This window comes from Hippoglossus stenolepis, chromosome 3 (assembly GCF_022539355.2).
Source record: "Hippoglossus stenolepis isolate QCI-W04-F060 chromosome 3, HSTE1.2, whole genome shotgun sequence".
Classification (NCBI taxonomy): Eukaryota; Metazoa; Chordata; class Actinopteri; order Pleuronectiformes; family Pleuronectidae; genus Hippoglossus; species Hippoglossus stenolepis.
In genome coordinates this window covers 24,770,365-24,784,855 of record NC_061485.1, presented here as the reverse complement: position 1 = coordinate 24,784,855, position 14,491 = coordinate 24,770,365, and the positions used below count along the sequence as shown (strand labels likewise).

The window sequence follows — 14,491 nt, the reverse complement described above, 5'->3', positions numbered from 1 at the left end:
CCTTCTTTACCTGTGTTTCAAGCACGTTACATTTCATTTTCTACACAAGTGATCTCAACTCCAATCCTGTGTGTCTCTCTAAACTCTGCAGCCCAAGCTGTTGTCCCGAGAGCTGTTAGATTTGGTGTCGTCGCACTTTAACCTGAAGGAGAAAGAATATTTTGGATTGTGCTTCATAGATGACACGTAAGTACCTTTCCTAATATGGGACACATATTAAAGACAACAAATTTGTGTTACTGTCTTACATTTTATTTTTAGTAAGATGATTTGTTGATTTAGAACCAATCCTTGTTTACAGAAGGCGAGAGAAGCCTTTTGAGAGTAGAGAAGAGAAGAGAAAGAAATTAAGATAGCAGTATCACAATTACATTTCAACTTGTGATTTATTTGTTTATTCCTGCTCAGTGGCCAGAATAACTGGCTGCAGCTGGATCGTAAAGTCCTTGATCATGACTTCTCCAAGGCCTCGGGGCCATTGGAGCTCAAGTTTCTTGTGAGGTAAGTGCTCTTGCTGTTAAAGCTTTCCAGATCTGTAATACTGGTTTGCTTCCTCCATGCACATCAGTCTATAATATCTAAACTCTCAGTGTTTTACATATAAAACTGTGGTCTGAATGATTAAATGATAGAAGCAAATTTGTTGTGTCAAGAGTTTCATGGCCTGTCCTGACCAGCAGGTGGCAGTGATGGAACACTGCTGTGTGACTACCATGCTTCATTAGATGACACATGATGAAGTCTGCTGATACTGCTGCTGAAATAAAAATACAAAATGCATTGACATCACATTCCAATTGAACCTTGCTGTTAAACTGTCCACAGGTTTTACATTGAGAAGATCACCTTCCTGAAAGAGAACACCACAGTGGAGCTCTTCTTCCTGAACGCAAAATCTTTAGTGTTTAACGTAAGTCTGTTTCAAGCATTTATTTTCTAAAGGCATGTCTCATATTTTTCTTTTTGAATCTCATAAATCAAATATGGCTTTTCCTCTAGCTCCAGATCATTGCACCCAGTCATTGATTTCCTTATGAGCAGACTCCCAGTCCAACTATTGATCAGCCTCAGATTTCAATCAACTTGGGGTTGATGGTCAGATGGTCGCATGATGATCAATATGTTGTATGCATGTTGTTGTTCATATAAGATTCACACATTTTGTAACTTTGTAGTTGGGCCTATGTTATGCAAGACTTACCAAAGCAATCTTTGCATGTACATTGTTGTAGCACATAACATACAAGTATATTACCTCAACGTACAGTTATTTTAATACACCCTCTTCTATCTTATTTATTCTACATTCATGCAAGATTTAATTCCTAATATGCTATTCATTTATGCGTTTCTAAATTTCTTAAATTCTTAATAAGATCTACTACTTACAATATTTACATGTTAAAAACTTTTTAATGAGTCCACTCGTACTTTCAGAATGCTGCTTTCAGGTGCTGTTGGGAATTCTACAACATAACTCAAATGGCTACACAGCATTCACAGTTTAGTGAAATTTTATAGACACTGACTTGAAGTTTATGGATGTATTATATATATATATGGTTGGCTGTAAATTTAAATTTCGTAAGTAAAGCATCAACTACCCGCAGTCCGTAGACGTTGTCAAAGAGATCTTTGCATGGTATTGATCGTATATTGACCATTAGGAATGTGGTTATGAATGGTGTTTTACGTTATGTCAGCAAATACACATATGGGTGCGTTACTACCACAGACTGTATTACTACAGTGGGCAGATAGATGCTAAACGAGGACTCGGAAATGTACGAGGAGCGGTGAACGCAGCACGTGATCAGACGTTGCAGTGCAGTTTTTTTTCGCGCGGGGAGCAGACTGGTCGCCATGGGAGACGGAGACTGTTGAACCTGCTGTCGGACCGTACCACTTCACCGAGAGGGGCCGTCACCTCCCGCAGGACCTGCAGCTCGGCTTTCCACGCACCACTGTGAATTGTTCCCGTTTGTAGAAACCGCGACGATAACCGTGCGTGTGGAAAAGATAGTTCAAAACACGCCGCGGTGAGTTTGAAACACCGTATCGTGCGAGCGGCGGTGGTTGAGTCGGTAACGGTGGGGCCGAGGTACGAGGATTTCCTCTGAAGTCAAGTGTTCGGAGTGTGGCTCAGTCAGGCTCAACTCTGTGTGTGTGTGTGGACGGTTCTCTGGAGAAAACACGCTCATTCCCCTCTTTCTATCGCAGGAGACCATCGAAGTGGAGAGTGGGAATGTTTTCAAGTTAGCCGCGTTCGCATTGCAGGTAAGAAAGAGTTCTTGTCGCAGGCATTCCACTCTGTAATGTCGCCTCCCAGCCCGAACGCGAGTGCAGACGGTCCGGGACACGCAACATTTGAAAACAGTAGTCCCTTGGGGGGGGGCTGCTTTACTCAGCCATTGTATGTATGTGACCCTTTATTATTCATATTGTCCTCTAACAGTCAGCTTGTGCTTCAAAGCAGTGTTAAAAAATTAACATGGGGTCACACGAACTGTGTTTAATCGTGTAACTTTGTGCAGATAGCTAACATTAGCATGCTTAGTAGATTTAGGGTTTCATTTGCTTTTACCAACGGCATCCCTTTCTCCTTTTCAGGAGGCTAAAGGAGTTTACACCAGGTAAGAAATCCTTTTTATTAAAAACCTAAAAGTCATTGTAGTGAATGAAAGAAAAATGGATTAATCTAAAAGGTCTTCGCCACATCAGGGGGGACCGTTTATTTATCTTTACAACACATTTTAAGTTATAGGATCAAATTTAGCTGAGTGAAATCTACTTACACCAAGTTTTTGCCTTTTCACCAGCATATCTTGCATAAACATTTTAATGAACTAGATTCTGCAGTTGAGTTCAAACTACACAATCTAAATAGTCTTTGTCACATCAAGTACACTTTATTTAAAACACATTTTGAGTTGCAGAATCATTTTTACCTGATGAGACTCTGCACATACAATGTTTTTGTCTTCTTAAAAGATACATGCACTAGCTTATTTTCTGCTATGATGGTATACAGAAACATGCATAAACAATTTGAATGATCTAGATTCTGCAGTTAAATGCAGAATACACCACCTAAAGGTTCCTTTTCACTTCAAGAAAACATTTAATTTGAAACACTTTAAGTCACAGGATAATTTTTAGCTGGAGAGGGAGAATGTACACACATAATGTTTTGTCCTTTTTAAAGTAAAATGTACTTAAACATTTTTATATTTCACTAAGGGTTGTAAGTTACATGCATAAACATTTGAATGATCTGCATTCTACAGTTGAATGCACACTTCACCATCTCAAACACATCATTTAAAACACAATTTGAATTTGCAGGATGATTTTTAGCTGGAGAGAGTATACACAAACGTTGTTTTTTGTTCTTTAAAGAAACATGCACCAGCATATCTTAATATTTTTGCTGTATTCGTGTTAAGAATTAGAAATGCAGTAACAATTTAGTGAACTAGGGTCTGCAGTTGTATGTACACTAGACAATCTACAAAGAGTGTGTCGCTTTACTCTGACAAGGAAGCAGAGTTAGAATTTTCTTGCTGTTTGGTCAGTGCTCACTGAGTAAATATTCACTGTGTACAGCCAGTTAATGCTCAACTTATCAGGTTCAGAAAGTATTTTTTACACTGGACTTCCCTCAGTGAATAATTTCCTTTTTTATTTTGCTCTTGTGACATTGAACTGAACCCCTGCTGGCTTGCTGCCTTCCACTCGGTTCAAAGGTTGTGTTGAAAATCAGAACACTTGTTCTTTTGACACACACTTGCTAGTGAAGGCAGACAGCGTACTCACAGTTTAAACCTCAAAACTTTACCAAGGCCATTCTTTCACTAATGTGGTGATTGTGTTATCTCTCATAAATGTCACACCACTTGACAAAAACAGCCCATGTGACACGAAATACTACACAATCTGGTCACTGACACTGATGGGAGATTCTGCACTAAAGCTTCATAATCTTTTCAATAGAGAAGATGATGTTTTCATAGTGGACCTTGCTCTCAGAGGCTTTACCTGCTGGTAAGGTATGTTGTTTTTTTTACCAGCCACACGAGTGAAGGGCTGCCATTTGTTAACATTACTTGTTGGAGTGAGTGGCTGAGCAGGTTGAAGCAGAACAACCTGTGTGTGTCCCTGTGCTTTGCCTTTAAAGGCCTCTCTCTCTCTCTAGCCTTTATGTGGACACAAAGATTTGTGCTCTGTAAGGAATTGTGTGTATGTGTGTAGTTTGAAAGGTGAAATATGCAATACAGCGTAACCTCTTGTCATCCCACGCCATTGTTCTCTTGCAAAAAAAGTGGAAAGCAAAACTTGGCCGTGTCTGCGTGTGCTCATTAATTGTGCTGCACCATTGACCTGATACATGTTAATTATCATCTATAACAGCTTTGGTACAGATTTATGCCTCAAGTGTTTAAATAACTTCACCCTGAAGTGTAGTGCAGTACACGTGGGTGTGGGGATGGGCCGTACTTTGTCTTGACTCTGAAAGCACAATAAGAGACAACCTGCCAACAAATCTGGTAAAATCAGGATGAATGGGTGTGTGTCCAAATCTTTTTTCTTGTTTGCAAAGATACTATTTTCCCCCTTTTCACTCTGATTTCTAATAAGTTGTAGGACATTTGGAGCATTTGTATTGTGTCAGTTGACAACAACTATTGGGAAATGTGTTTTCTACTTTTGAGAAATGTGTAGAAAATGGCATTATCCTCAAACGTCTGGCTCCAGGATTTAACACTGTTTTTGTACTGGTGCATCCCCCGCTGTCCTGTGGCTGCATTTAATCATTCCTTTGAATGATGTCCTTTATTTCTTCTTCTTTTATTGAATCCCCTCATATACTCAAACAATATAAATGGGTCTCCTCTACACTGTATCACCAAAGGGCAGTGGAGTAGTGAGATTAGCTGTTGAGGAGTTAGGGAGACCTCCTCCTCCTTAAGAAGGATGAGCCAGACAAACTGTCCAATGGTAGACAACTTGGCGTCGGGAGGACTCGCTGCAGTCGTGTTATTGTGGTGGTGCAGGCCAACCCCCTGCTGTGCGTTGAATTAATGCACCATCAGGTTTCACATTGTACTTGGAGTGTATCTGAATTCCCTTTGCTTTGTTCACATTGCATCTTCTTTTACTGTACTGATTCGCACACTATTGCTGTTGTTCTCATCACCTGCAGGTATAACTAACAGCCAGGTTTTCTCAAGTTGATAAAAGGGGTTGTGGAAAACAGGAAATCACCTAAATGATTGATGTCTTTAAAGATCTCTAGCTGTTTTAAGAGTAACTGAGAGGGGAGTTTTTATTGCTGTTCAGTTGTCAACAGCTTCATCAATAAGCTTAAAATGTTCCGGCTGTTAGTAATTTTAAATTAAGTTTGATTTACACATTTGTGTTCTAATTGTGTCCACATGAGCCCATATTACACCCAGACAGTTTTAGACTTCAGTTCTATTTGCAGGTGTAGCCTCTAGTTAGTGGTTCATTCACAGCAACAGGCTCTCATTTTGCTCCCCCCATAGTCACCACGTCTCGGCCCTGTGGAATAGCTGACACATGAGTATTATCTCTCCCACACTGAGTAGGCCGTGTTGGGCTGGGCTGTACTGGGTGTTGGATTTGCCCCACGCTGCAGGCTGCTGGGAGATAACAGACGTAGTAATGAATTCCAGATTGCTGACGGGGCAGTACGGCTGCAGAGTAGATCACCCCGACCGCACCAGGCCCCGGCTCCCTATAAAATGTATGCCATCAAACACACAGCGAGGTGCCATGGCAGCAAAACCCAGTCAAGCTAGGAGAGGTAGCTACGGGGGAGAGCGATTCAAGTGCCTCTGCCCTTGCGGCGGCAGTGGCTCACCTTTGTTTTTGTTTAGTAAGCTGTTTCAAGTAACTGGATCATTATGCTTTTGTACTACCATGTTAGTGGCAGTGAAATGCCATTAGAGTTAAATTGACGTTAATAAAAGGCAACATAAGGTCAAATGGTTTTGACCTAAAATTGGCTTACAACTTATTTTCTTATGTAGAGGATACTGTCAAAGACTTAGCTGGTACACTAATTGCAGATGTTGTAATTGCTTTAATACTACATAGGGTCTGACCTGCACATCTGAGTTGTGTCTCAGTGATTTTTAACAGCCGTGGGGCTCGTACAGTACTTTTCAACACGGACAGAGGCTGCCAAGTGCTTGTGAATGGCTTTTGTTCAGGTCTCTAGTGGACTGGCCCAGCAAGCTAGAGCTCTTTTTGTCCAGTAGAAACTGAAGTCCCTGTGCTCCCTCCTACATGATGCTGGAGTGACTCATAGGTCACTGTCATAGACCTTGACAGGGACAAACACCACAGTTTGTCTGTACAGATAACATGGTCAGTTGCTGTGTTTATTGTGACACTTGAATTCTGTGCGTAATAGAACGGTACCTGCTGCATCTGTCATGGTTTGATCACCGGCTGTGCTGTGAAGATGAATCAGTATACTGTATTTTATCCACAGAACATCAGATAACTGATATGTGCTGTTGAGAAGCTGCATGAAATGGCTTTCATATTATTGAATAGATTTTTTTCCAAGTCCTTTAAGAGACTTTCTTTAAGTTAAAGGCCCTGCCCCGGCTTTTATAAATGAATTCTGGCAAGACATAAGTGAAGCTCGAGTTTAGTCTTGGCAAGCAGCAATACTCTTTATAGATAAGAGAGATGAAAATAATATCCTGACACTGCACCTTCTCTAAAGGTTTGCAAATATGAGTTATTGCTGCCATGACTGAATTCAAACCACACTGTGAAAGTACTAAAAACATGGTGAACTGTTCTCTACATACTTTTCAACCTTGGGTTGAGATTCTTGTGTAAACATTTACCTTACTTTCCTTATGGCCCACATGCTGGTATGGAACATTCATTTTAAACACACAGTAGTATTTAATTTTCTATTGCTATATAAGGTCTCCTAATCCAAACAACGAAAAACTGTTCAGTGACTTCGGTGGCACTAAGCAAATCTAAGCATTAGTGCGAGCGCAGGGTTTTGAGTGAAATCTGAACATAAAATAAAAAAGTCCTAGTCATAAACTAAAAGACCACACTCTTTGAAAGAAAAAAGGCTAAAAAAACACAAGGTTATGCTAGGTTGCGGAAGCGAAATTATGTTATGTTACACTGACTTTTGCTAGGGAGCTTGCAGGGTAAATATCTGTTTCATTACCGGTTCAACTTCTTTTTGGAAATACAGTCAACCACAGAATGAGATTAAATTTGTGGTGGTAGCTAGGGAAGGTTCAGGTTGATGACGGTTGATTACTGGGAACATGCACACAGTAAGCTGTCATGCACATGTGTGCATGACAGCTTACTGTGTGCATGTTACTGTGTGCATCTGTACCTATCATGTATGTACATGATAGGTACAGATAGTTGTTAGTCTGAGACCAGCCTGCCCATCGTTGTAACACGCACAGCTAAAGTGGAAACTACCGATTTTATGCTGACTGATGCATGCCTGCCGAGGAGGATAAAAAAGTTTATGGATTCATGGAAATCCCACCGACGTGGAAGGTTAGACTCTGACAGATGTGTCAATGTGTTTGTGAGAGAGAGACAGATAGAGGGTTAAACACAACTCTACAATGAAGCAACAGCAAAAAACACTAAGAAATCTTTTTTATGTTAGGAGGGTAACATAGTGTAAAAATTGTATCGGATCGTTATGGAGACGTTGTGGGACAAATAAGACTGTTACGAGCTGCCACAGTCTAGGTAATTAATGGGAAACTGGCGTTCACACATACAGTACAGCCCCTCTGGGTAAAGAGTAATAGCAAGCTGAATCTGTTCTGAGATCAAAATGCCTCTTAAAAGGACTGTTATTGTGAATGACTGTATTTGCTGTTTGTAATCTTGTGTATGATTTTTTTTAAATTTTTTTTTTAGTGTTGATACTGCCAGATCAGACCTGAAGCAGCTCCCAGTTCTGCCAACAAGAGTTTTAAGGGAGCACCCATCTCTCAATTTCTGGTAAGATATCTGATGCTGTGGGTGGTTGGGGAGAAGAAACACCCTTTTCTATTAATACACTTACAATTTTGCTGCCAGATTTCCTGGTTGTACAAAGTGGTATGTACCCCAGAAGAGCAGTTCTGGGCAGTATGGTGCATGCAGTCCTTCCTGGTTCTTGGCAGACGTGTTTTGCCTCTAATGAGGTGACTAATTAATGCCTGGGTTTTGTTAATTACGTTTGCCCATTAGCCCTGAGAGTGCACAAGGAGGTGCTGACAGACACTGACTGTGTGAAGGATTGCTGTCTTTCTGTTTCTTCCCTCCACACTGCTGTTTTTGCTCCTCTTCCTGCCCCTCCTCCTCTGCTTTGATAATCGTCTGAGGTTGCTGCAGCTTCTGAAGCAGATGCATTGTGTTTAATATCCAAAGTAAAATTACAGTCTTACAGGGCATGCGTGAGCACATGTGTGCCACCATGTTTGTCTGTCTCTCTCTCTCTCTCTCTCTCTCTCTCTCTCTCTCTCTGCCTGTTGTGAGTTTGCTGCCGAGCTATGCAATTAAAAGTGATGATTACAGTGGCAAGTAAATGGGATGCATCTGCAGGAGAGGAGGATGAGAGCCATCAACAGGCCAGTAGGCCAGACTGCATTTTCTGCATGAGCAGACACAATGTGTGTCAAAGAAAGGGCTCTCTCACAACAATCCCTCTTCGGCTGGAATGTGTAACACTTGATGGATTATTCATTTAAAGTTTTATTTGTTTATTTGCAGTGAGGACAAAGTGATTGAACATTACAGGAAATTGAAGGGACTGACCAGAGGACAAGCAGTTGTGCAGTAAGTAGCGAAATATGAATACACTATCTTTATGGTTTTTAAAATTAGTTTTCAAAATGTACCCTCCATTAGACATTACTGCCTCTGATTCCACAGTGCTCTACACCAGGCTTCCTCTTTAACCTCGTGTGCCTGGCAGTGGCGGCTGTTGTTATAAGAGGTGGCTGCTGTCACCATGCCAGAATGTGTCATTAATTAGAGGAGGTGCTCTTAGTTTAGGCAGCCGGCCAACATAGGGAGGATCACAATCCTGCACTGTATATTTCCCGGCACTGTATTTCAGTGCATCCCTGGGTCATTTACACTGGGATGATTTGTGTCCTTGAACTGATCAATGGACTCTCTCTCTCGCTCTGTCACGGCCCTGAAACAAATCGATCAACTTGCCACTGCAAATAACTGTGGCTTCTCATTCACTGTAGCTTAAATCCCACTCTGTCTGTTTTACAAGAGCCAGCGGTTGACAGTGATGAAGTGACAGTGGCTGCATTTCTGTTAAACTGTTCCTCTTCCTCTAAAGGTATCTGGCCCTGGTGGAGTCCTTGCCGACATACGGAGTCCATTATTACCCAGTGAAGGTAACTGCCCTGAGTATTCTATCAATATCTTGTCTTCATCTCTTTTTCTGCATTTAATGATTTCTCAATATCACCTTTATTCTCTTAATTTTAAACGCTTTGCTTGAGGATTTTTCATGAGACAATTTCCTGTTTAAAAATGTCCTGTAGCTAAGCAGCCACACATGTATGTTACTGTAGAAATACACAGACCTGTACTGAGTCTGCCTGGGTGGGATAAGGAGTGCACTCAATCATTACTGCAAATGTTAAGCTTAGCATGATTTAAGTGATTCCTCCAGTTTTCCTTTGCTAACTTTCTCTACCAAACCCTATTAAATCAAGGTGTCTGAGGAGATCAAACAGTGATGTTAAAATGACTCAGTCAGGCTCAGAGATTTTAAGGCCTTAAATGTATCTGATCTCTTCTTTGCTGTGAACCTAATGGGGTAATTGCCTCAGTAACAGGCCTCTGTTTATTGTTGTATTTTTTGGGGTTTTTTTTTTTTACTCCCACCAATAAAGCTACCTCTTACTGCTCTAATGAGCGCTGGTGTGTGTGTGTGTTCATGTTTTCATGCAGGATAAGCAAGGACTACCGTGGTGGCTGGGAGTCAGCTACAAAGGCATTGGCCAGTACGATTTGCAGGATAAGCTGAAACCAAGAAAGGTAGACTGACCTCTTTTTACAGCTGCCCTTTTTTTCATTAACTAATTTAGTTTTGATTTGCGTTGTTATTATTTCAAAGCAAGTATACTGCTTGACTCATATTTCTTATTTTCTTATCTTAGTTTTTCTACATCCATGTCCAATATCTAAGGATACAGGGTTTGATATAATGTACATGTAAAGCCCTCTGGGAGTAACGTGTGTGTGGGCTTCATAAAATTATAATTGGTTTTCTTACAAACTCAAACTAAAGCAAGTTATTTTAAAATACTTTTTTTTTAAAACTTTTTTGTGGATGTATACCTTATCAATGAGTGATGAAAACTTAGTTTCTACTGAAATCACATTTGTATTGGTATTGGAACATGAAACTAATTCATGAGACAAGAGTGTAGAAATGTGGCTTAAACTGACCTGTGGTCCTTATCATGGAGTTAAGTTAATTACTTATCACAGTAGCCTAATTATATCTGAAAAAAGCAAATGTCAGACTCACTGATAACATCTCTGTCTCCTTTTTCACCTCTGATGAGTTTACACCCCTGTGTTAAACTCTACTGAAATACATAACTTAACCACTTTTCAGCCCTGTGCTTTTTGTTAGCTGGTTAATGATCCACCCAAACAGTAAATAGGTGTAATTAGGACCCTGTTTCCCATGCTGGTCAGGAGAAAGAGGGACACAGATGGGAAAATACTTTGGAGTTTCAGTACAGCATGTGCTGTGTGCAGTCAAGGCTGAATGTTTCACAGCAAATACAGTAACAAACCAATATTAACAACAATGGAATTGAATGTTAGGTATTATAAACAACACGGCTAACACATTTGGAGGGAAAATGGACAAATAAATACTTGCTCAAATTAAACATATTCACAAATCAGAGTTTGCCAAGGGCCTAACAATCTGTACAAGATGTCCTTAACCCTTGACTAGGGTGAAGAAAAACCTCCAAAAAAGAAAACCCTTTTAACTGGAGGTGAAAAATCACAGAAATATCAGAGAGAGTCACAAGTGAGGGACCCCTCTCCCAGGTCGGACAGAAGTGCAATAGGTGTTGTATGTTACAGAGCACATCAACTAATTAACAATGGTGTGTTTAAAACACTCAAAGGAAAGAAGAAGACAGACATAAATGAAGAGTTGAGGCTCAGAAAAAAGTGTATAACACATAAAAGTAAGTAGAAAAAGTAGTTTCCACAATGACGTTAATGCAGTTGGAAATCTGACCTTTCGTCTCAGGGAATACCTCTACATACGTCTACCTAATTAACTGAAACTTTGGCCATGTTTGATATACATCTGACATTGTAACATTTTTCACTGTACATAAAGATGCTGCTCCTGAGCCAGTATTTCTGCAAGTGCACTTGTGTCTGTGATTACCGTCTCTTTTGTTGTAACAGTGTTATTTAGTAGTGACCCAAGTGTGGATTTCTCCTCAACCTCTTTCATTGAACTCGTCATAGCTGGTGTTGTAAGGCAGGAACCTGTTGACATAGCAGGGTGTGCTGTTATAGTGAATACAGAGGCATTAATAGGCACAGCCACAGTGTGTCTCTGCCCGGCCCCTCGTAGTGGAAGGTGTAATTATGGTGCTCTGTGGGAAGCTGTGGGCCTCAGGGACTGGGGTTGGCACTCTGCCAGCTGGGTGGGTGGGTGCGTGTTTGGAGTTGGGAGAAAGTTATGAAGGTGTTGGGGTTCAATAAAACTAGACTCTACCTTCCCCAACTCCTCCACACAAGGGGGGACTGTCACATGGGAACCTGACAAGAGCTTCGTGCTCTGGGAAAAAACTTTGCCTTTCTAAATGACCTTTTTTGTCACTCTTGCTGATAGTTGGAAGTGTGTGGATACTTTCCCTTTGCCTTGGAGGGAGTCCTCTCTATCTGGTAAATATTGATAGTGTTTCCTGTCTTGGTTCACAGTCCCTGCTTTCAACCCAGCCCATCCCTCCCTTCCCTCTGCAACCCCACTCAGCATACCGCTGTGTGTGTGTGGTCTAGGTATTCATGTTGGAGTCCTAAATCTGTTTACACAGTCATGTTATGGGGCTTGTCTTTCTTGTGGAGACATTAAGCAAATCACTTAATGTGTTCAAAAGATATGTTTAACAATGTTTGTTTGTCTAAAGTAACTACAATAGTATAGTGTCATATTATTAATATTATTATTATTATTATATCTTATTATCTTCTCTGCATGCATGCCAGTTTCATCACTGTGTATAGACACAGTGTGTGTGTATGTGATCTAAACATAAAAGGGACCATATGTATTACACAGATCCAGAGGGGACTAGGGAAAGCGATGCTAAAAGAAGTGTTGTATTTAGAGAAGATGATTTGCTCATTACAAACTATTAGAAAGCTGGGTTTCCAGGTCAAACAATGGGACTGAAGCAGATGGCAAGTCAACACTTAATTCATTGAATTAAACTGGGAAACTGTTCTGTCTCTGTGTCACTGGGGCTCTCTCCCAGCAGGTAACAGGACACTCTTTAAGACCACATGCTGGTCCTCCTATATGATGAGCCAACAGAACCAAAATAAATGTTCAGTTGATTGTGGGTGACAGTGTCTGCTTTGGGTTAATAACAACATGATGTAAGACATGAAGGGATTGTAAAGTTTCTTTGTGAAAATAAAACAAAGTTAAAAGTAAGTTTAAATGAAAACTGAAAACATCCTCCCCCCGTTGACTTATCTTTTAATTAAACTCACTCTATCATAAATCAAAATAGGATGCAGTTCCTTCAGCTGTTTTCCTGTTATCATGACTTTACAACTTTAGCCATGTGTCATGTTGTGGAAACGTACAGTGTTGCCAATCAGCCAGTGCCGGTATGTGATATGTTACGTAAAGGGTGGGGCAGATCTTTTTCTGCACGGGCGTGTGAGTCAGAGCCTTTGACACATTTTCCTCCATGTTTGTTCCTGGACTCATGGCTGTAGGGGACATTGAGTTGTCGGTGTGAGCTGGAATTGAACACCCTGATCCCATCTGAAACCACAGGCATTTCTGGAAAACTTCCACTTGCTTGTAATGAGACATTTGGTAAAAACAAGACAAGATGTAAATACTGAAGATACAGACATTCTGTGTATAAAAATCTAGTTTTCTCTTCCTCTGAGTTGTATTGTTGGGGCAGTGAATGCAGAGTATGTCAACATGCTAGCGTGCAGAATGATTTTTCTGGAGTGCTTTACTACTTGCAGTCTTGTGATTGTTGAGTTTAAGGTGTGTCACATCCTTGACATATTTTGTCTCCATGTCTTAGTTTCATCTGTGTGCTGGCACTCAGGTGTGGAGTTTCTCTAACAGGGGGCATGATCCAGTGAAAGTGTTTATTGCCTTGGCCCTTGTTATCTTTTGTTACAATGTAAATGGTGCTAAGTGATAGCGACTGGGTGGATTGGTGTGGGGTTCCCTCCACAATGGGATGAGGTTTTGGATGCGTCCTGTTGGCTGGTTCCTATTGTTCCTTAAATACCGTGCTCTTTGTTTCACTGCCAGACAGACTGTGATTGATAATGAGTGCAATATTGGCAAGAACAGTATGTGGAGTGCTCCGCCATGCCCACACCCAAAAACTTTATTTTTATACTAGAAACCTGTGCATTTGTTTTAATGGGCTACAGTAGTATGATCAAGAACAATAGCAGTATGGTAGAGCATTTTAATCCATGCAAAATTAGATTTCCTCTGGTTTATCATGCTTGTTAGCTTTTATTAGACCATATAGTACATGCTTTCTACCTGGTTAGAGGCTCTTGCTATGAATGATTAGACCATAGTGACAGATTCCTATCATGTTTGCCCGAGGGGGCGGGGGTGGTCATAGTGAATTCAGCTACACAACAGTGCTTTGTGTGGTATTTATAACATGAAACGCAGAGAACTTCCCAGATTCCAGTGAAGTATTCAAAGTCTGTATAGGTTTGATGGCTTATCTGTGAGGGACGGAAAGCAAAGTGCAAATAGTTGTAAACAACCTGCTGATCTGGTCTGGCTAAAAAGGATGTGAGCTTTGTGTGTGTATGTGAGAGGGAGAGAGGGAGAGTGGTGCAGAGCAGGTTAGAGCCTTGAAGGCGGTGTGAGGTGTCAGTGATGTCAGGGGAGGGAGGGAGGGGGTGGTTTAAAGGGGCGTGGTCAGCTCAGCTGAAACTCTTGCAACACCTATCTGGCTCCCTGAGAACAGACAAGAGAGAGTATTGTTCGAGCAGGCTGCAGCCCTGTGGGAAACTCCGTCAAAGGATTCAATACAAACCCAAGAGAATCCTACCAGGGATTTGATAAGAGCAAAAAAAACCTTCACGGTAAGACCTTGTACAACGTCCACCTATTACCTGTTCTTTTCAACAGGGTTTTATGTTTCATTTTCCTTATGTCCTCCTGTAAATG

General features: G+C 40.9%; 1 protein-coding gene across 6 annotated transcripts in view; it reads left to right on the top strand.

Moving 5' to 3' along the window:
- The window catches only part of frmd4ba (FERM domain containing 4Ba), a 45,064-nt gene that overhangs the window by 20,183 nt on the left and 10,390 nt on the right, over positions 1-14,491 (top strand). For all 6 annotated transcript variants that reach the window (XM_035151265.2, XM_035151262.1, XM_035151259.1 and 3 more), the window contains exons 3-11: positions 92-186; positions 409-501; positions 826-910; positions 2,221-2,277; positions 2,611-2,633; positions 7,957-8,040; positions 8,794-8,859; positions 9,380-9,437; positions 10,000-10,086. In XM_035151265.2, coding sequence (XP_035007156.1) covers positions 92-186; positions 409-501; positions 826-910; positions 2,221-2,277; positions 2,611-2,633; positions 7,957-8,040; positions 8,794-8,859; positions 9,380-9,437; positions 10,000-10,086 — 648 coding nt within the window. The remainder of the gene's footprint in view (positions 1-91; positions 187-408; positions 502-825; positions 911-2,220; positions 2,278-2,610; positions 2,634-7,956; positions 8,041-8,793; positions 8,860-9,379; positions 9,438-9,999; positions 10,087-14,491) is intronic.